This window comes from Paramormyrops kingsleyae, chromosome 21, assembly GCF_048594095.1.
Source record: "Paramormyrops kingsleyae isolate MSU_618 chromosome 21, PKINGS_0.4, whole genome shotgun sequence".
In the NCBI taxonomy this organism is placed as follows: Eukaryota; Metazoa; Chordata; class Actinopteri; order Osteoglossiformes; family Mormyridae; genus Paramormyrops; species Paramormyrops kingsleyae.
This window is the reverse complement of record NC_132817.1, coordinates 10,246,183-10,266,099: the sequence shown is the minus strand read 5'-3', so window position 1 is coordinate 10,266,099 and position 19,917 is coordinate 10,246,183. Positions and strand designations below refer to the sequence as shown.

The 19,917-nt window shown below is 46.7% G+C and overlaps 1 protein-coding gene across 1 annotated transcript in view; it reads left to right on the top strand.

Annotated features, from left to right (window-relative positions):
- Nucleotides 1-318: 318 nt before the first annotated feature.
- Nucleotides 319-19,917, top strand: part of LOC111847669 (glypican-1) — a 37,474-nt gene continuing 17,875 nt past the window's right edge. Inside the window, exons 1-2 of the mRNA XM_023819076.2 lie at nucleotides 319-994; nucleotides 17,571-17,729. Of these exons, the coding sequence (XP_023674844.1) occupies nucleotides 841-994; nucleotides 17,571-17,729 (313 nt within the window). The 5' untranslated portion in view covers nucleotides 319-840. The remainder of the gene's footprint in view (nucleotides 995-17,570; nucleotides 17,730-19,917) is intronic.

Here is a 19,917-nt window from a genome sequence, read left to right as displayed (position 1 = left end):
CCATCACTAGACTAAAAGTGTATTGTCTAGAGAAATGCAGAGCGAAGGTGAAGGGGAATAGTTTTCTCAATGTTTATTAATATTTCATGAACTTTTCATTCTTTTGTTAACCTTTTTCCTTCTATGCTGCTTTTAAAAAATCCAAGTCGCTGGCTATTTTTTTTTTAAAACCACAGATCTATTATTGTATTTACCTATACTGGGCATGAAGGGCAAAGGCAGAAGCTGAAAAATAAGGTTTCCCTTGGCCGTCCCCTGTCTGAAAGCAGTCTCTTGTGGGTGATCTCCGACGATGATGAACCCGACGCCCTGCAGGTGGTGCCGTCCCGTCCTGCTAAGTCGTGCCGGGCTGTTTAGGGAGAGCATCTCCGCAACAAAACCGACTGGAGGAGACAAACGTCTGGCAAAGCAGTCCTGCGCTCCGACACATGCTCGCACTCGCTACCACAGAGAGCTGCGCTCCTGCTGTCAATGCGTCCTCTCCGAACCCATCACATCTCATTTAGTCGCGTCGGCCGTTTTCCAGCTGATCGGGTTTTGCGCTTAAGGTGGTTGGCGTGCCAGGCGACGAAATCGTGGGAACTGTTGGCGAATTAAAGGGAATTTGCCTCAGTCCAGCATTTGCATTGGATCCGAGAGACAGAAGCTCTTCTGATCAGGGTTAGGGAAAAAAGGCACCTGAATCTACGGGTACTTATAGGTTGCCCCATTACTACGGATCTTGTCCTCCACCTACAGGATTGGGTCTTTCTTTTTACTCCCAGCATTTTAAGTTGCTGTCATTCGGATCGTCCTCGGATTTGCGCTTGTGCCCAAGTGGTGAATTGTCCCTCGGCAGAGATGGATTTCTTCCCGGCTTTCCTCATCTGCTTGCTCACTTTCCCGGTTTTTGGGGACAACACGAGTGGCAGATCGCGGAGCTGCGCCGATATCAGGCACTTCTACAGCGGCAAAGGTTTCAGTTTGAACGGAGTCCCCGACAGCGAGATATCTGGTAAGACAGGCTAAATTAGAAACTGTAAGCCCATTCCTTTGTAGACTGGTGTCAGTATCTGCATCGATGTAATGCGCCCTTACCGTACACTAAACGATCTAAATAATTCGCTTTATTGGGAGAAAGCAATGCCGTAATTTTGCGGAAACAAGGAGGACCGCTTTGGGAGACACGTGTGTGTTTTAAAGCGATGTCTTATAGCCTACTTGGTGTTGCATTATTCTCCAGTGTGGACTTGAAGCTCCCCTTTATGTTCTGACATCAGGTTCTCAATGAGGTCCTAGGCTTTGTACTATATACGTAGGTATGCTTAAAGACAGAAACATAAGAGAAACTTATAATGAAATTATTTTATATAACGATTATTAATTTTAACCTAAAAGTCCGACATTATTATTATTATTATCATCATCATTATTATTATGTTATTGTAATGACTCTTCTTAAGGGTAACTCTAGGGACACTATATACAGATGATTGCAGTGTTGTTGTGTAGTTATTTGCAACAAATACTTCGTTCCGCATTTTCACGGGAGCGCTTTTACTGGAACCCTTACCTGAATATTTCTCGCCAAAGAAATGTCACAACATTAGTTGGGAGTTTGACTCGATCCTAACGAAGGAAATATCGTCACTCTCAATAAAAAACAAATAATAAAATAATGACTTGAAACATAAAAAGCGTATAGTGACAGAAATGGTCGATGTTTTCGATAAGGGCAACAGACTTATCGTGTTCGTGCTGTTTTCCTCTATTGCAGCACATATGACTCATCTGTTGTTAGTTTTGTCGTGAGATGCACAGATCATTTGTTTTTCTTCTGTAAGCTATTCGCCTGTTTTTACAGATGGTGTAATGACATATCTGGAGGTCACTTCCAGTTCCATTGTCGGCCTGGGAACTGTCTGTACCCTTCTGTAATGGATAATGAGAAAGGCATCCATTTGGGCAGTTGGAAAGCCTTGAAGAGTATGTGACTATATAGAGAAATTACAAACATAACACTATTGTCTGACCACGTGAAAGCTGTACGGTAAAGTCCTGAGTCTGGACAGCAGATTATAATAATGATGTGATACGTCACACCAGATCCACCAGGTATAGGAGCGTATTCACATGTTGCTTCCTAGGTGAGACCATGATCCCTGGCAAACAAGTGAGAACATCTCCCCATGTTTTGGTTTTTGGGGTAGATAAAACCAACAAATATGGCTATTTTGAGGCTTACAGTGGTAGTCTTCCTCCTTGGAATTTGCTTTTGTCGTATTGCAGCATAGTTACTCTGCTGTGTTGCTGGTGTTTTAATCACAATGAGTCACACGCTGAACTCTAAGTGATTGTATTTCATGCCTGTAAGAATTTGTTTCTTATTGTTTTAAAGGTCTTAAAATAATAACTAACACCACTGTTCCTCTTGCTTTACTGGCCAGAGACAAGATGGTATTTTGGTGTCCAACCTGATGTTGTACCTGCCACAGAAAAATTACAAAAGTCTGATTTTTATTACTAGATATTCTTCCTCACAACTGCCCCCCAAGTGGTATTTATTACACATTTCACCTCCTTTTTTAAACAGAAGAGAAATATCTCACATTATGTTACATAAAAAAGCACTACAGTGCGATATATTGTGTTTATGAGTGAGGACGTGAATGCACATTTAACCTGTTTCTTATGACTCTGTAACAATAATCTGTAAAGTGACTTATTTAATCAGCTTGATTAACTGCATGAAATAAATCAGTGCAGCAGAATGGAGGCCAAAGCAAGCCAGCCTTAGTCCTTGTAATGCATAATCACTAAGGTGTTGAGAAATGAGTCATGCTTGTGAGTGTTTGTAATCTTCATGTCTTTGGCACTAGAGGCAATGTCTTGCGAACCATTTAAGTGTGTCTTTTAAGTTTAAGCTTGTGTGATAATATATATACCCTTTGCGTTCATGATCTTTACCTAACAATTTTTGCCTTTTGTCGACTCATAGTACTTTCAACTTACCAATGTTGAACAGTTCTTAGGCAACATCCCCAGTTATCCATGGACGAATCAAATGATTGGTTTATTTGGAATGAGTTTGGATTACATCCAGAAGCAAGGCTTATTAAAAAGAGCTGTTGTCTGCAGAATCCTTCCAAGGATCTGTTGTGTTCAGTAGTCGTTGGTTTTGTTCACGTAACCTTTTTGCTATATGAATGAGTGAGTCCTTTGTCTTCCTGTAAGATGAGCTGCTTCTCTTGTTACCAGTCAGGCAGCGATCTGGGATCCCAAAGGCACAGGGACCAAAGTTATTTCTACTGTCCAGGAAGTGACTTGATTGTGTTGACAAGAATGATGGCCATGACAGGTTGACATGGTGGAGATAAAAAGGTTCTTAGTGACCTGCTTCAACTATGCTTTCCTTTGGGTTTCCTTAGGGTGCACACATCACCTTCCATCACTAACAAATAGCACATAACAACAAATCAACCACTTACTTTACTGTTGAGCTAACTCCGATGTTAGGAAGGTTTAACTTTAATCTGGTTATTGCTGAATATAGATGTCATGAAAAAAAAAAACAGCCTATAGATTTAATGTTTTACTTGCTCAATGTTTTTTATAGGCATTTCTGTAACTGCTCTGCAAGGTCAGTGATTTTTCTCAAGGACTTCCTACTTGAATAAAAGTTTTCAGAAAAAAACATACATCCATTTACAAATTTTTTGTGCACCATTTTAGCCCGAGTCTTTAAGAATTTAAATGTGAATGTTATGAACTCTGTGATTTTTCTATGCTTAAATCTTTGGTATTAAGATCCCATAATCCTCTTACATGTGTTGTGAGTAAGTTTATATAATCCTTCTCACGCCAAACTTCCTGAAGTGCTGATGTGTGATCCATTGAAGTTTCCATTGGCAGTTGTGAGCGCATAATAGAGTCCCTGCATGTGTTGTCACCGGGGAAATTAGCCTTTCCTGAAGGAGGACTGGGTAGCACTGGCTTTCTGATTGGTTGTGAGCTGTTGGAGGACAAAGACCAAGGTAGCTGACAAGACCAGGGCAATGGATGGTCTTCACTTCAATGGATAAGTCTTCCTCCACCTTGTCGCTCCTTCACCTAGATGAAGAAGTGTTTTAGTACATTAGCAAAGCCAAGGGAGCCAGCAGGTTATCCCACCGTGTAGGAATCTGAGGAGCACCATGTGATCCTGGGCCCCCAGGTGTACTTGTGCTTCAGCTTCATGTTGACTGGTGTGACTGTTCTTGTCCTGGGCTTCCTTGTTGCCCATGGTGTAATGGCTAACCACTATCGTCCCTTTTAGATGGATCCCCAGTGCAGTGAAGTATGACAGTAGAATGCCAGTAGTGGTACTGATGTGTACTCAGTAGGGAGAAGAGCAGAAGTGCCTTAGTGTTACTATATCCACACACTCAGTACACCTTTCCTTTGTGCAGAAGCCTCTGCTGTTAAACAATCTTGTCCTTTGTGATGAATTGCATTGTGTTTCCAGCAGACCTCGCTCCCAAGGTCAGACCCACTCCCTGCACACAACTGCCGAAGGAGTTTAGAGCATACAGAGGAAGTGTGGATGACGGATTGGGTGGGGTAGCGGGGGTTTGGGTGGGGGGGTGCTTTGTGTGGAGTTAATTGGATTTACAGTGTGATTTGATCAGTCGAAGAGGAGACGCTGGATCTTAGGTGGCAGCGGGCAGGGTGATAGAGAGCTAGAAAGAAGATAGAGATCCATCTTTTTCTCACTAATATTCTAGTTCCCAGTTTCCTTCTGTCCCCCACAGAGATTTTTGAGTGCATTAGCTTAGACTTTAGGAAGATGCTAAATGGTTAGCCAAATCCCGACACGTCGGAGAGCGGCGTCTCCTCGCTTTGAGGATGAAAGCATAGCTGTGTTGTCTCCCCATACTTTCTAGAGATGTTCCAAACTGCAATCCTAGACCCCTTACTTGTTTGTCCTTCTTGAGCTCCAGTTACTTCCCTAGTTCCTACCCCAGTATAGTAATATTCCTATGCTGTAGTAAAGACAAACCATCCATTAGCGTGCAGTTGTTTTGTTCTGTGACCACAACATTGGTCGTACAAGGGAGTGATACTCAAAATCCAGTGTAACTAAAAGCTGGCTGTTAATCGTATCACCCACCAGGCAAAATAAAGGCCACTTTGCTTGTTGTGTCTGCCAGCATATTTGAGTGCTGCTTTTTACCTTTGTCAGTGGACACTCTGTTGGAGCTGGAAGTCTGTATATAAATGTTAGGTGTAGTGATCCCTATAAGTGGTTTTAATGTGCTGTCATATGTGCTGTTTTTTGTTGGGGTTATTAACAAAGAGGTCATTTTCTTCTTCTAGAGTACCCAAACAGTTCCAATAAAAACCGGCTGGATTTCTGCTAGCTAGTCCTACTCTAGCTAAGGTTAACTGCATTTTCCTGGTAGCTATATCTTCCTGGCTGGGTAACACTGTCTTCCTGTCAGGCTGGCATTGTCCTCAAGGTACCAACAGAAGGACAGGCTAGTTTGTCCTTTTGTTGTCATCTAGCGTCTCTCACTGGCTGTTACAATTGCTGTAGCATTGTCTTGTTGGAACTGAATGTTGTCAAAATCACTGAGTCATCCCATCTCCCGAGCAGTTGGATTGCAGGTTTATCGTCCAGCATGCATATGAATGCGAGAGCTCATACATTTTCTTCTTAGACTTGCATGTTTTCTTACACCGGTCCAGAGATCCTTTGGGGGTTGTGGATGGTTGAAGATGCCCCGAGGTGAAGACCGAGAGGTTGCTGAAGCATCTGGAGGGAGATGATCATGTCATGGGCACCAGGTGGCTGGAGGTGTTGTGTGGTTCGGTGCCCCTGATCGGAAGGTCACCAGTTGACATCCTGTGGCTGACAGGGTGATTTTGGTACTGTGCCTTTGAGCAAGGCCCTTAACCATAGTTTCTCTGGGGATGCTGACCTCACTGTGAGATCCTCACTTATACGTCGCTTTGGACAAACACATCTGCTAAATTAATAAATGTAAATGTACCGGCTTTCACAAGACATTCTTGGCAGGTACCTAACCCCCCTCCACCCCCCCAGCAGAAGGGGATTACAGCTTCCCACCACATAATTTGAGTTCCTAGGCCATGCTTGGGCTGCTCTGCTAGACCTGATGACCCATGTCATTGTAGCACTAGTCACGTAGGGGAGGCCGGCACCATGTGACAAATAGGCTTCACCCCCCCTCACTTGAGCATCCGCCATGCACAATTTTTGATTTTTCTTCTAAGTGTCATCCTCTGTATGAGAATCCTAAATGACCAGATGTAGTCTGGAATCCCCCCAGGACTCCGAGAGGCATCTCGACGCGAATTGCAGGGGGTCACATGATGCCGGCTCACACGTCTCGCCCTTTAGCGCATCATGAAGATTCATGAGCGATGACCACTCCTGGGGGCCAGAGTGTTTCGGAAAGTGTTTTCAGAACCTGCATGCAGAATGCTAATGCAGAGCTCAGGAACACGTACCTTCCTCATTCATTTTTGTTGGTTGATGCCCGTCAATTGTTTGCTGTTTTATACAAAAGGAAAAGTGAGAAATAACATGATTCATTTGCTGGCTACTTCAGATTGTTCGGGACAAATTAGAAACTTTGTGGGAAACAAAGAATAATAAAACAAACAACTTGACAGCCCATAGCGGACTGACACTTGAAATTTTTGAATATGGAATATGCAGGTTGTGTCTTATACTATTACGTATAAGTTTGTAGAGTGAGGGAGAGTGATAGCATCTCCAGTATGGAGAGGGTGGGGGTGGAAAGCTTTGTCATGTCATGTGGCTGAGGTGAGATGCTTATCAGTATAGATCATAGTTGTTTGTGATTGGGCGCTTTCCTAGCAGGAAGGTGTGGCAGGAAATGTTTAAGGGTGTGGGACAAAACAGAGTGTACTTATAACGCTCTTAACATCCAGCTGTATGGTTTGGGTCGCTCTGAGGGTGTCAGCTACCCAAGTGAATGTTATTAAATTGTGGTTAAAATGTAGGTTGTGCTACTGGGCTGTGTGTAGCCCTAGTAGGATAGGCATTTGTAGCTGTGTCCGGAAGGTTGTGGGTTTGAATTCCATCTGTGGCAGAGTAATCACATAGTCACTGGGCCCTGGATGCTGACTGGCTCTGTTCTCTGACCCCATAGGTTTCCTTACTTGTATTTCATTTAGGACAAAATTGTCTGCTAAATATATAAATGTGAAATGCTGAGCCACCCTGTAGGCAGACTTGTCTTCCTGGTTCCTGGGGGAAAGGGAGCGAGGTTTTCGGCCTACGTCACTGAGCCGTCTGAGAGTTTGAGGGCAGGAAAAGAGACTGTAATTAAGCTGGGAGTGACAGGCACACGTCCAAAATACTGGGCTGGGCCGTCCAAATGTGCACTTATGCTGCTTTTGAAGGACCAAAGCAGGAGCGCCGTGTCTGCGAGTGCGCTGTCGCTCGGTCGTGTGAGGCAGGGCTGTGCGTCTCATCCTTACTCGCTGCCGGAGGACCCCGGCCCATGCTGGCACCTCAGCTGAAGGCCGTGCTGCTTAATTTAAATATAATCCTGTGGATTGTGAATGCAGCCACCCGGCCATACAGGCAGGGTCTCCACGCCCCCAGCCCTGAGAGGGGCTTGGTTAGCAGCAGAGTCTCTACTACTTGATAAGCACAGAATGGCCGCATGGTTGTTCTCCATGTCCCTTAGTTGTGTTTGGGATCTGTGCACCTCACAGGGCTGCGTGTGGTGTCTAAGCCTTTCTCTGTGTGCCCCAACCTCCCCCCCCCCCCACGGCTGCGTGTGGCGTCTGAGCCTTTCTCTGTGTGCCCCCTCACGGCCTCCGCACTCGCTCTCTGCGCCTCCCTTGCCCGTCCGCGGCCTTTCGGGGGCTGGCAGACTTGGCTCAGGCATCTGTCCCGTTAAAAGGCCTTCTCTGTGAATGATTCATGACGTTTGAAGCCTTTCTCCTTGGGGGGAGAGAGGGATATCGCTGCCTTTTAAGAAGACAGGACGCACATTCTGCACTCTCACACTCTTTCTTCCTCCGCCTCTCCCACTCTCTCTTTTCTGATCTCTGTCTTTCTGCCTCTTTGAGTCCTTGCCTTCCCTGTATGATAGTTGCTGACAATCTCAATCCCTTTTTTATCCAGCAGTTAAAGTGCTGGTGTGCCACCTGCTCATCTGAAACATGTCCAAACTTATTGTGTAATTGATGTTTTTTTAGCTAACTTAGCTAGTCTTGTTGTTTTTGAGCAATTCAGATATCTCTCTTAATCATGTGTTAACAGAATGCCTTGTGGGACTCGAACCTGCAGTTTCTGGCTGTACATAAGAGTATGTATGATTGGCATAGGGCTGTAGTGAAGGTGCTGTGTCTCTCATGTCTGCCTCAGCTCCATGTCTGTGGAGTTTGCATGTTTGTCCTGTGTTCCCACTCACAATCCAGAGGGATGCAGTTAGCCTGGCTGGTGTGTGTGTGTGTGTGTGTGTGTGCGCGTGTGTGTCCTACAAAGGACTTCTGCCCTGTCTAAAATGACCTCTGCGTCATGCCCTGACCGTCTTGGGTAAGCTACAAGTTCACTGCTACCCAGTACTGGAAAATCGCTTATGGAAGATAGATGGATGTAATTAAAATTTTTTAATCTGGAATCGGGCATTTTTGTGGAACTCAGAGTCATTTGCCTCTGAACTGAATCGGCCCTGATGAGTAATTGTGAGTAAGGAGCATTAAATTCAGTGGGAGCGTCAAGCAGCGTGTACTTTCAGCAGGGGGGGGGGGGGGGGCGTCGATCGCATCTGACGTGCTGCGTTTGATGGCGTTAGGAGCATGCGCCCGATCCGGGTACTGCCATTGCCTTTAAGGCAGAGCTCACAGGAGGAATAAGTGAATACATGAGTGCCCCCCCCACCCCTCACCTGTGCTTTGCTATTACTTGTTGGTTACTTTTGGTTACTTATTGGTTACTCTCATTGGAATTGTCAATTGATTGTGCACTTTTAGTAGTTCTTTTCCTGTTTTGGTTCTGGTTTGATTTTATTAGCACTGTGGTAACTGGTCAGATGATGGCAACATCATAGAGGGAGATTAAATCGGGATGGGAGGTTTGGCACGGTGGTACAGTGGCACTTCTAGATTGGGGAATGTTTCAGTCACTCATAGTGTGTGATCGTTTGTGAGAGTGGGCGCCACCTGGTGGATGGTGGACTTTCCATCCAGGTGCCTCGTTCCTCATGCCCTGAACTTCCCATTATGGGCTCTATGCTTTACCATTTCCTTGTACCAGATGAGTGGGGGTGGAAGATGGATGGCAGGAGATGCTGGTATCGCTAGTCTGGAGTGTCACCAGGGTAATGTATGGTTTTACATTTGGGGCATGCGGGTAGACGATGAATGTCCGTGGTAGTGTGTGAAGTCTGTTGATGGCATGAAGCGGCCCAGAAAGGCACCGGCCAAAGTGGAGCTCTCTGTGTCGCCCCGGTATCCACGGGGGGGCGGGGGGGGGGGCAGACCATGCCAGGGCCTGATCTGCAGCCCGATTATGACTAATGGAGCCGAAGTCAGCATGAATGTTAAGGCTCTGCCGCGTACAGGATGTCCCAGCTGGCTAACTCCACTGTGAACCACTCCCAGTCAGCAGGCCCAGGGGACGCTTCCTTTAGGCTTTCTTGTGTGTAAAATATAACTATGTACCATTATATGGCGAGAGAGAGAGATAGAGACAAAGAGAGGGAGAGAGAGACTTAACATGTCAGCTAAGACACTTCATGGTGCGTGGTGAAGCAGAAGGAGATACTCCGGATGATTTTGTCGATTCAGTCCTGCGTCTGGGCTTGCAGAGGTCTGTGTGAAACGTGGGTCCTCAAGCTCGATGACACAGCACTGAAGGCAGCGAATGTAACCTCCCTCAACCCATTGGATCACGCTTAGCAGCTGGCTGACCCTGCAGCTCCTGCAGCCCCCAGCTCCCAGGGCTACGAGCACATGCTCCAGTTCCAGCAGTGCACCCAGTCCTGACATGTTACATGCTGGCTGTTTATGCGAAGAGCAGCTCATTCCAGCATTACAAAGCGACTGGGGGGGGGGGGGGGGGGGTGGCGGCACAGGGAAAGCCTTTGATAAAGGGGGATGCCTGCTTGTTTTAAAGAATGTTCTTGTTTTGCTTTCATGCATAGGAAGCGAGGGTGAAGGGGGGGGAAAGTCCCAGTGAAACCCCAGTGCTGCAGGATGTGACATGTTCTGCTGGCAGGAGGGAGCCCCAGCCGACCGGCAGATCCGAGCTCAATAAGAGCCTTCTGTCCATTCATTCATCCTGGCCACATTGGTGCGGGAGCAGGGCCGTGAGGGTGGAGCTATGAGGCGTGGAGATGGGGGTGTTGCTGCGTGGCACTATGGGGGGGGGGCTTTGTCAGGCCACCAGTGGGATGACACCTCCCAAGGGGAGGAGCGAGGGAATGTGACTCCAATACGCCAGTGGCTGATCCACTACGCCAGTTATTAAGTGTCAGGTGAGCAGAGCTGTGAACCAGTAGCAGTAAGTCCTTCACTGGTTGGATCAGTACTGAGTGACTCAGTTAATCCAGGTACTTAATCTTATACCAATCACTTAGTGAGTTTACTACAACAGGCTGTGTTAGTCAAACCGCTAGTGACATGTCCGCTAGTCCGATGAGCTTTCCTCACCATGTCTGCCTTTGTAAGGCTCCGCCTCCGGGAATCTTGCACTGGATTACCTACTGGGTTTGTGTTCGGAAGTGCTGGGTCTCCAGCCTGCTCTGGTTAATGATTTAGTTGATCAAAGTGGATTACAAAAGCCCATAGTATTAATCGGATACAGGTTTAAGTGCAGTGGTTCTGCATGTAGGATCTTTAGCTGATCTTGGATTTCATTCTTGCTATTTGGGATTTTGTAACCTTTTCTGTTTTGAATATCTCAAAATATGTTGTTTTAAATACCCCACAATAGTTGAGCACCCCTGATCTAGAGAAAAGGAGGCTCTCACTATAGCACTATAGCTGCACCTCCTGGTTTCCTGTTTGGTGGTACTGAGTCTGCTGGGGAGGGGGGTGGTGGAGATTGGCTTGAGAAGGAAGGAGCAACTTATGGCAGGAGGAGAGAGATATTGAGGAAGAGAGAGAGACTCAGGGGGGAGAGAGACTCGTAGGGGGAGAAAGAGACTCAGGAGGAAAGAGAGTCACTCAAGACACTCAAGAAGAGATAGAAAGACTCAGGGAGGGAGAGAGTGAGAGAGAGACGGGGACTCAGGGAGGAGAGAGACTCGGGAGAGAAAGAGATTCAGAAAGAGATTGACTTAGGGGAGAGAGACTCAGGGTGAAGAGAGAGACAGAGGAGGAGAGAGACTCAGGGGGATAGAGAGAGTCGGGGGGGAGAGAGAGTCAGGGGGAAAGAGCGACTTAGGAGGAGTGAGATTGAAGAAGTGCAGTGGAAGTAAAGAAGACAGGCTGGGTCAGAGTGAGCGTAACGACACTAAATGGTATGGTTTTCAAAAGATCATCTTCTCTCAGTGCTCAGTGGAGGAGCAGAAGGGAGGTGCACTTTCATGTATTTTTCTGTAGACGTTTTTCAAATTAGACCCGTTCGCAAGGCCGAGTGCCTTATGACTGTGGAAAGTGGCGGCACTCTTTGGCTTTATAACGCAGGGGAAGATTGAAGATGCCATCCACCCAAATGCTGGCTAAGGCTTTGCAGCCCGAGGCCCAACATAATTCCTGGGTATTATAGGCATAGAGCGATTGGAGTCCTGAAATATGTGCAAGGTAATTCCCCAGCCTGAACCAGTGTTACTGTACAGCTCCCTCTAAAATGTCAGGCGGATGAGTAACAGATTCTGTGCTCGCACACCGTAAGCACATTTATCTATGTGCCGTGTGACTTTTATTGGCTTTATTTTAAGTGCAGAGAGACTCTATCTGTGTATATATGTGTGTGTTTCTGTATGTGTGTGTGCATACAGGAGCTTTCAGCTCGGTGAAACTTCCGGAAAAGCGAACATGTCTGTTTCTAAATATCTGCCCTGTGGCCAGTAACTTTTTCACTGGGCTCCCACTTTGCAATACAATCTCCTGCTGTTTGCCCACCCTGTTCCTGAAGAACATTATCCTTTGTCATAACCTCCTCAGAAATGGCCCAGAGCAGTGGGAGTCAAGATGTCTGATGACATCATTTTCTGTAGTTTCTCCCTGTGGTCTGTTTTAAACAAGTAGATACAGGCTGACCCTTACTCTGCATATATCTTGTGCTTATGCTGGAGTTTGTTTTTGTTGAGGAAAATGTTCCTATGTTTTTGAACACCTGATGGGACTGATAAGACAGTACATGATTCTTTGAGAACCGTAGCCCTTTTTTGGTGGCATGCTTCCTGTGTTTGAAGTTCTTTATAGACATTTAGCACTAGTTTTATCAGAGCTAAGTATATTTGGATTGATATCAGTTCATTGCTAACATATGGTCTCATATCAGATCACAGGGTATTATGTAAAGCAATCCTGTTAAGGACCTTCCAGGTAGCATGTACAGTAATGCATCTTTGTACAGTGCTCAGCAACTCTATCAAAATATAGCCTGAAAATATGTTAGCCAGAAGAGGTGATGTCTGATAGACATGCCGTTCCTTCACTTGATGTCTTCTCGTTTCTCAAATCTGTAACCTGCACCGGGAATAGAAAGAAGTTGAACTGTCAATATCGAAGCCTTACATGACTGAAAGGTGCATGATCTCCTGCACTTTGTGTATTCAGCATAATTTTCAGGTGATCTCTTTTTTCCTGTTCTGCCTCTGTGTAAAACTATCCCCAGGTGTATGTGCTTTAAGGTGAGCAGTGTTTCTGGCCCTGGGCTTGGGGTGGGGTGAGGTGGTGTGGGGGGGGCTGAATTCCCAAGCAGCCTGCTCTCTCTCTGCAGGGCTTGTGAATGTCTCCGTCTCATAACACAGAGGTGAAGTTGCAGTTGATTGAGGGCGGCGGGATGATTGCCCATTGAGAGTCATATAAGACTATAAAGATTCTGACCTTAAGGCACTGGTGGGGGGGCTTGGGGTGACTTAGTCCTTTTGATCTGGGCTGAGAGGAAAGGAATACAAGGGCATAGCACAGATCTGCGGGAGGGGGGGGGGGTGGTTTAGTCATGGAGCAGAGCTGACAGACAGTCGAGGTGACTGTCGGGGGGGGGAGGGGGGTGTTGGGGGGTGGCCATGGTGATGTAGGCTACTTCACCCTCTTTGCTGGGGACCCCCCCTGGTGATTTGACATGATTCTGTCTTCAGGTAGAGCTTCTTACTTCCCAGTACACCTTTAGTTTAAGTAGGCAGTCAAAGAAAATGTTTAAAGCTGTTTATCAGGGTACTAAGTGTGTATTTGCTCATAAAAAAACCCACAATTTTACATAAAAACATATGCAAATTAAGAATAATATGATAAAAATTAAAAATAATTTCTCCTGCTGTCTTGCTGGATGGCAACATGAACACTGTTTCCATTCCCAAACCTCTCCTCAGGGGACTCCAGCCATTCTATGTATTTGGTAAATTGCCCCACCAGCTCTGAATCTGTTCCCTCATCTCCACCCAAGACTTCTTGTGTTTGTGAGCACTGACAGGCTTCCAGCTCTTGGAGCTGTTTTCTTTTGTTCCAGTGTCCGTGTCTGAAGTTCATTAGTCCCAGAACTCCAGACTAACTTTTCTAGTGGTAGCACTGGTGCAACCAGCTTTCTCTTATGGTCGCTCACTCTAGTTTTTGTATTGAAAAGATTGATAGTGACTCAAGACTCGGTGCGGTAACCCCTTCACATTATTGAGGGTTTGGGGCGGAAGATTCCTACAAAAGTGACAATTTGCGAATAATACTTGCCCCCCCCAAACCTTCACCCATAACAGTCTGCTAGCCCGAGCAATAAAATAAAAAGTTTATTTATTACCCATTTCTAAATAAACAGTACTTTATTGTATACTTTGCATGTTGAATTGCTTTGTCATTTCCTGTCTAGACCTACTATATAATAAACTATTAACAATTAACGATCAAATTATGCCCCCATATGCACAACATTACTACGGTACCTACAGGGACCACCATGTTTTGGAATCAAAAAATGTGAAATTACTGTGAGATTCCAGCTAAGTCAGTGAGGCTGGGTACTGAGATCAAGATGCGTATTGCACCTCAGCCAAGACTTTTACTGTTACTGTATTTGCAAAATATTTTAATCTGAGCATTATCTTCAATAACCTAACTTCTCTTTGGCTCTCCCTCTCCACCAGCTTCCTCCTCTTTCTTCTCTTTTTGTTTGTTTTTTGTTTCTGTTCTTTCAGCAGTTTGCATTTATGTACATACTCCAGATACGGAGAGACCAACTCAGTAAAAATAACAAGACATAATAAAAAAAACAAAAAAAGATACGTGGAGCCGGGGAAAAAATAAAAACTGTCAATCACAATTCGTTACTGCAGTACCCATGCAGGAGAAAAACATTGTAATGATCGTCAGACACTTGCACAGATACGACCACGTGAAATTGTGTCCACCCTCTCAATAAATGGTTGCAGTGTCTAGCCCTGAGTCCATCATTAAGGCGAATTTGATCGCTCATGCCCCCGGCACGCTGGCCCTCGTAGATGCCGTTGAAGCTCGGCTGCACTGTACTCGCGTCGAGAGCCACTGGAGACAGCATGCGGGTCACTGTGTATCTGTGTGTATCTTATGACCTCATGCTCGGCCGTCCAGCTGCAGAGATGAACGGATCAGCTCCCCAGATCACTGCCCCTTGTGTTAAGGGCCCATCAGCTAAGCACCCTCTCTGGAAAACAAGCACTGCTGTCTACATGCCTTTGCATCTGGGCTCCTGTTACTCTTACTCCTATTCCTGAGGCTCAACCCCAGCCCCTTTTGCCTGGCTGCCTTTTCCGGACTCCTCAGAAGCTCCTCAGGTCCCAAGTCCTTTACAGTGTGGCTTTCAGTCAACATGAAGAACATGAAGAGGGAGGTTGAATTGAACAGCATTTGTATTTCCAGACATTGCGATTGGTCTGGTGCCAATAAATTCACCCTTTATCAGCCGGATGTCAGCCACAGGTTTGCTGGAACACAAGGAGGACTCTTGAGGTTGATGAGGGGGACACACACAAAAGTCTGTATGAGACTGCAGGCGAGCCTTTAATTCCCCCTGTAGTCTGGCACGACACACTTAGGTAGCTCTCTGCTCCGCCTGGCAGCTGCATCTGTACCTGTGCAGGAGCGTATGTGGGTCGGGGAGATTCTGCACAGCTTGTTCGAAGGCCACGCCCCCTCCCTGGGTCACATATTGCACTGGAGCGTGGAAGGGTCCTTCAGCAGCGGCTGGAGAGAGTTACACTGCATGCTGCTGCATCTCATCTCAAGGTCTGTCCATCAAAGGCACCCGAGAATGTCATCTCCAGACTAGAGGCATCTTAATATTCCCCACCAGGCGTGCCACAAGTGGGGGAGGGGGGCTTTAACAAGCTCACTTTGCTTTATTCTGCGTTGGGGGGGGGGGGGTGCTGATGTTTAAAATCTGGCCTGGATCCAGCTGTGCACACAGTGATCAAACTGATGGTGCTAAATGGCTCCAGATCAGTGTAGTTTATGGGAGAGGATGATGTAGAGTGACACCGACATTGACTGCTCTGTCTGCCTCATGCGTGGAGGTCGAGTTGTTCTGCAAAGGCCTGCTGCTCTCAGCTTCCTTCAGACACCTTCATGTCACCAGCTGAAGTTCTCCAGAACGTACCCTCCTCTTAGCTGAGGTGCCCCTGAAGCTGGCAGGAGGCAGATGGCTCATTGTTTAGTCTCAGTGTTATCCCAGGTAGTACAGGATGACAGCCCCCATCCGTGATGGGGGAGGGGGGGCTGTGAGGGACCAGTAGCTCCACATAATCCTTGACACACAGTGAGAGAATCAGCAGAGTCCAGGCAATGGAGCGTGTCACTGAATCGCGGCATCCCGCTCTGGAAAGGCCGCCTGATTGGCTGGGCAGATACTCTCCTCCCCGGGGAGCAGCTAGCTTCAGCTGGTGAAGGAGGCGGTTGCCGGGCAGCGCTGGAGCTGGAGCTGCCAGGGCGATTTCAGGTTGCACTCTCATTGGCTGTGTAATTTAAAGCGACCATTATCTGTATCTGTGTATGTATATAGGTCATCCCTGTATCAAGGTATAGTTTGGGCAGATACTGGCGTATCCTGTTCAAGCACTGGTGAGTAACATAGTGTGCCTGATAAAGTGCAGGGAATCCTTCCTGGAATGAGGCCTTATACTCTGCTAACGATCACTGGGCACACAGCAGCTCATCCTCTTCAAGAGGATAGCCTATGATTCCCTATGATTGCCACCCAAAACGGACAATAATTATTCTAATTCACGGACGTGTGTATTTATAAAAGAGAAAGCTGTCTTATGTTGGGATCGTACTGATGTCAGGCGATCGGTGATCAATGAACACATGATTGTAACGTGTTGGAAGTGCTGGAAGGTTTGATAAAGTCACATTGATTTGTGATTCATCTTTTCATTCTTTTTATACATTTCTTGGGGATGTCATAAATTTATAAAGAACCCAGGAGAAACTGGCCCAGTGACCAGAGAGTCTGGGGAAGTCACAGAGGGTCCATTAATATCCTATAAACGCAGTTTAACCCGTCAGTGAAGATGAAGAGATGTCTAGTTCATGGAGTCACTCATCTTCAGGGATCCCTATCCTCCTTCATCTCCACCCTCTTCATTTTTCTCCATCGTGCTCTCGGCTGTAGTCGGGTGAAGGTCAGATCAGATACTCCCATGGGTGACCCCTTGAGAGAGGCAATCCCATGACGTATTTAATGGAAACAGAATGACTGCAGAGACCCAATGTCACCCAAATAGCCCGTCCACTTTAATATTTATAATCTGCCAAAGACGTTGTAGCCAAGGTCATGGGCTTGTAATCTGAAGTTTAGCTTGTTTGAATTCTGGAAGGGTAACATGCTTGCTGAGTCGGGCCAGTAAAACATCCAGCTGTATAAACAGGAAAAAATGGTAAGTAGGGTTTGATTAAAAGTGTCAGGCCAGTGAGTAACAGCACTGCACATCCAGCTGATTCGGAGGCTTTGTGTTCAGAGCGGGATCGCGTTGAGGGTGGAGCGTGGGGGCTAGTGGAGAACGAGGTTCTGTTCTTAATGGCAGGAGAGGGGGTCCGCGGTGTATCGATGAATCAGACTAACAAGTCAGCCGCTCACTTCTCAGCAACCGCCGATGTGCGTGTGAGGTGGAGGGAGCAAGGTTTAGTCATAAATAACCACTCACATCGTGTTTCTATGTATGAGTCTTCATTTGGATTTATATGATCTAGGACTATTTATACCTTTACATGATGGTTAAATCAAGATGTTTCCCGGTTTTTCTTGGGTATTTTTTTCTGTTACTGGGCTCTGTTTCAGTGAATCTGTTTATAAGTATGTTAATTGAGTAAATCATCTCCTGAAATACCCTATTTTGAGTCATCGTCCCGGTCCCCAGTATTGCCCCAGCCCGTGTCTCTCCAAGCTCACATCCCCCTGCCTTTCTCCCCAGGTGAGCACCTGCGCATCTGTCCCCAGGGCTACACCTGCTGCACCAGCAAGATGGAAGAGCAGCTGTCCAATCAGGGCCGGTGGGAGGTGGAGGAGCTGGCGAGGGAGGCAGGACAAGCACTGCTGTCCTCACTGCAGAGCCAATACAGGAGCTTCGATGGTGAGGCCCCGCCCACAATGCACCATGCACTGCCCTTAGGTCTCTCCCTGGCCATCTGCTTCTTCTGCTCTTCAGTTACAAATCATAGTGTGCCTCGTAGGGTTCTTCAGTACAGTAAGTATGTCTCTTATCTTCCACCACCAGGGCTGCAGGTTTGAATCCTGGCTTCTCTGTGTGTGTATGTGTGGAGTTTGTATGCTTGGCCTTTATCATGTGAGTTTTCTCCATCAGTCCTAAAACACGCAGTTAAGCTAACTGGTGTCTCTAAGCTGCTCTGAAAATACACCCTGTTCTGCATTGACATCTCACTTACCATGTGCCCTATGCATTGTGGGATATGTCCCTCAGACCATAACCAGGACAAGCAGTTAAAACATATACTCAGCAAAAAAAGAAACGTCCCTTTTTCAGGACTGTGTATTTCAACAATAATGTTGTAAAAATCCAAATAACTTTACAGATCTTCATTGTAAAGGGTTTAAACAATGTTTTCCATGCATGTTCAATTAACCATAATCAATTAATTAACATGCACCTGTGGAATGGTCGTTAAGACCTTAACAGCTTACAGAAAGTAGGCATTTAAGGTCACAGTTCTAAAAACGCAGGACACTAAAGAGACTTGTCTACCGACTGTGAAAAACACCCAAAGAAAGATGCATCTGCATGAACGTGCATTAGGCATGTTGCAGGGAGGCATGAGGACTGCTGATGTGGCTAGGGCAATAAATTGCCATGTCCGCACTGTGAGACACCTAAGACAGCGCTACAGGGAGGCAGGAAGGACAGCTGATCATCCTCGCAGTGGAAGACCACGTGTAACAACACCTGCACAGGATCGGTACATCCGAATATCACACCTGCGTGACAGGTACAGGATGGCCACAACAACTGCCTGAGTCACACCAGGAACATACAATCCCTCCATCAGTGCTCAGACTGTCCGCAGTAGGCTGAGAGAGGCTGGACTGAGGGCTTGTATGTTCCTGGTGTGACTCGGGCAGTTGTTGTGGCCATCCTGTACCTGTCACGTAGGTGTGATATTCGGATGTGCATGTTAATTAATTGATTATGGTTAATTGAACATGCATGGAAAACATTGTTTAAACCCTTTACAATGAAGATCTGTAAAGTTATTTGGATTTTTACAACATTATTGTTGAAATACACAGTCCTGAAAAAGGGACGTTTCTTTTTTTGCTGAGTATATATATTTGTCCTTCATTAAAATGCTTCCATATCTGGTTGGTGTGTTTTGCTGATATCACAGAGCAGTTCAGTCCTGGGCCCTGGCTGCCCAAGCCCCACTCAGCTGAGCGTCATGTGCGGTGTGTAGGTGAGGACAGAGGACTGCATATCCCCGTGTCACACCTCGCCTCGGCATGTTAAAGGCGCTTTATTCCTGGCGGCTCTCCCACTCTTTTCACACCGCCGCGTATCTCTGCCCTCTGGGTGGCCAGCTGTGTTATTCTTTCCCTGCTCCCCCCAAATTCAGTGTCGTCTCATACTGCTTTGCGCTCTGTCATTTCTGATATGCTTCCAGGCAGTCCACTTCATGTCCCCGTTTAAGGAGTGAGGGGTGGGGTACCACCCAGGCCAGGCTGATGATGTAGTTGCTATGATTAAAAAAGCCATGGGCACTTTGACCTCAAGGCATGGGCTTTCCCTGTGCTTTGACCTCACTGAGTGTGGGCTTTCCCTGCTCTTTGACCTCACTGAGTGTGGGCTTTCCCTGCTCTTTGACCTCACTGAGTGTGGGTTTTCCCTGTGCTTTGACCTCACTGAGTGTGGGCTTTCCCTGTGCTTTGACCTCACTGAGTGTGGGCTTTCCCTGCTCTTTGACCTCACTGAGTGTGGGCTTTCCCTGCTCTTTGACCTCACTGAGTGTGGGCTTTCCCTGCTCTTTGACCACACTGAGTGTGGGCTTTCCCTGTGCTTATCCTCACTGAGTGTGGGCTTTCCCTGCGCTTTGACCTCACTGAGTGTGGGCTTTCCCTGCGCTTTGACCTCACTGAGTGTGGGCTTTCCCTGCACTTTGACCTCACTGAGTGTGGGCTTTCCCTGCGCTTTGACCTCACTGAGTGTGGGCTTTCCCTGCGCTTTGACCTCACTGAGTGTGGCCTTTCCCTGCGCTTTGACCTCACTGGACATGGGCTTTCCCTGCGCTTTGACCTCACTGGACATGGGC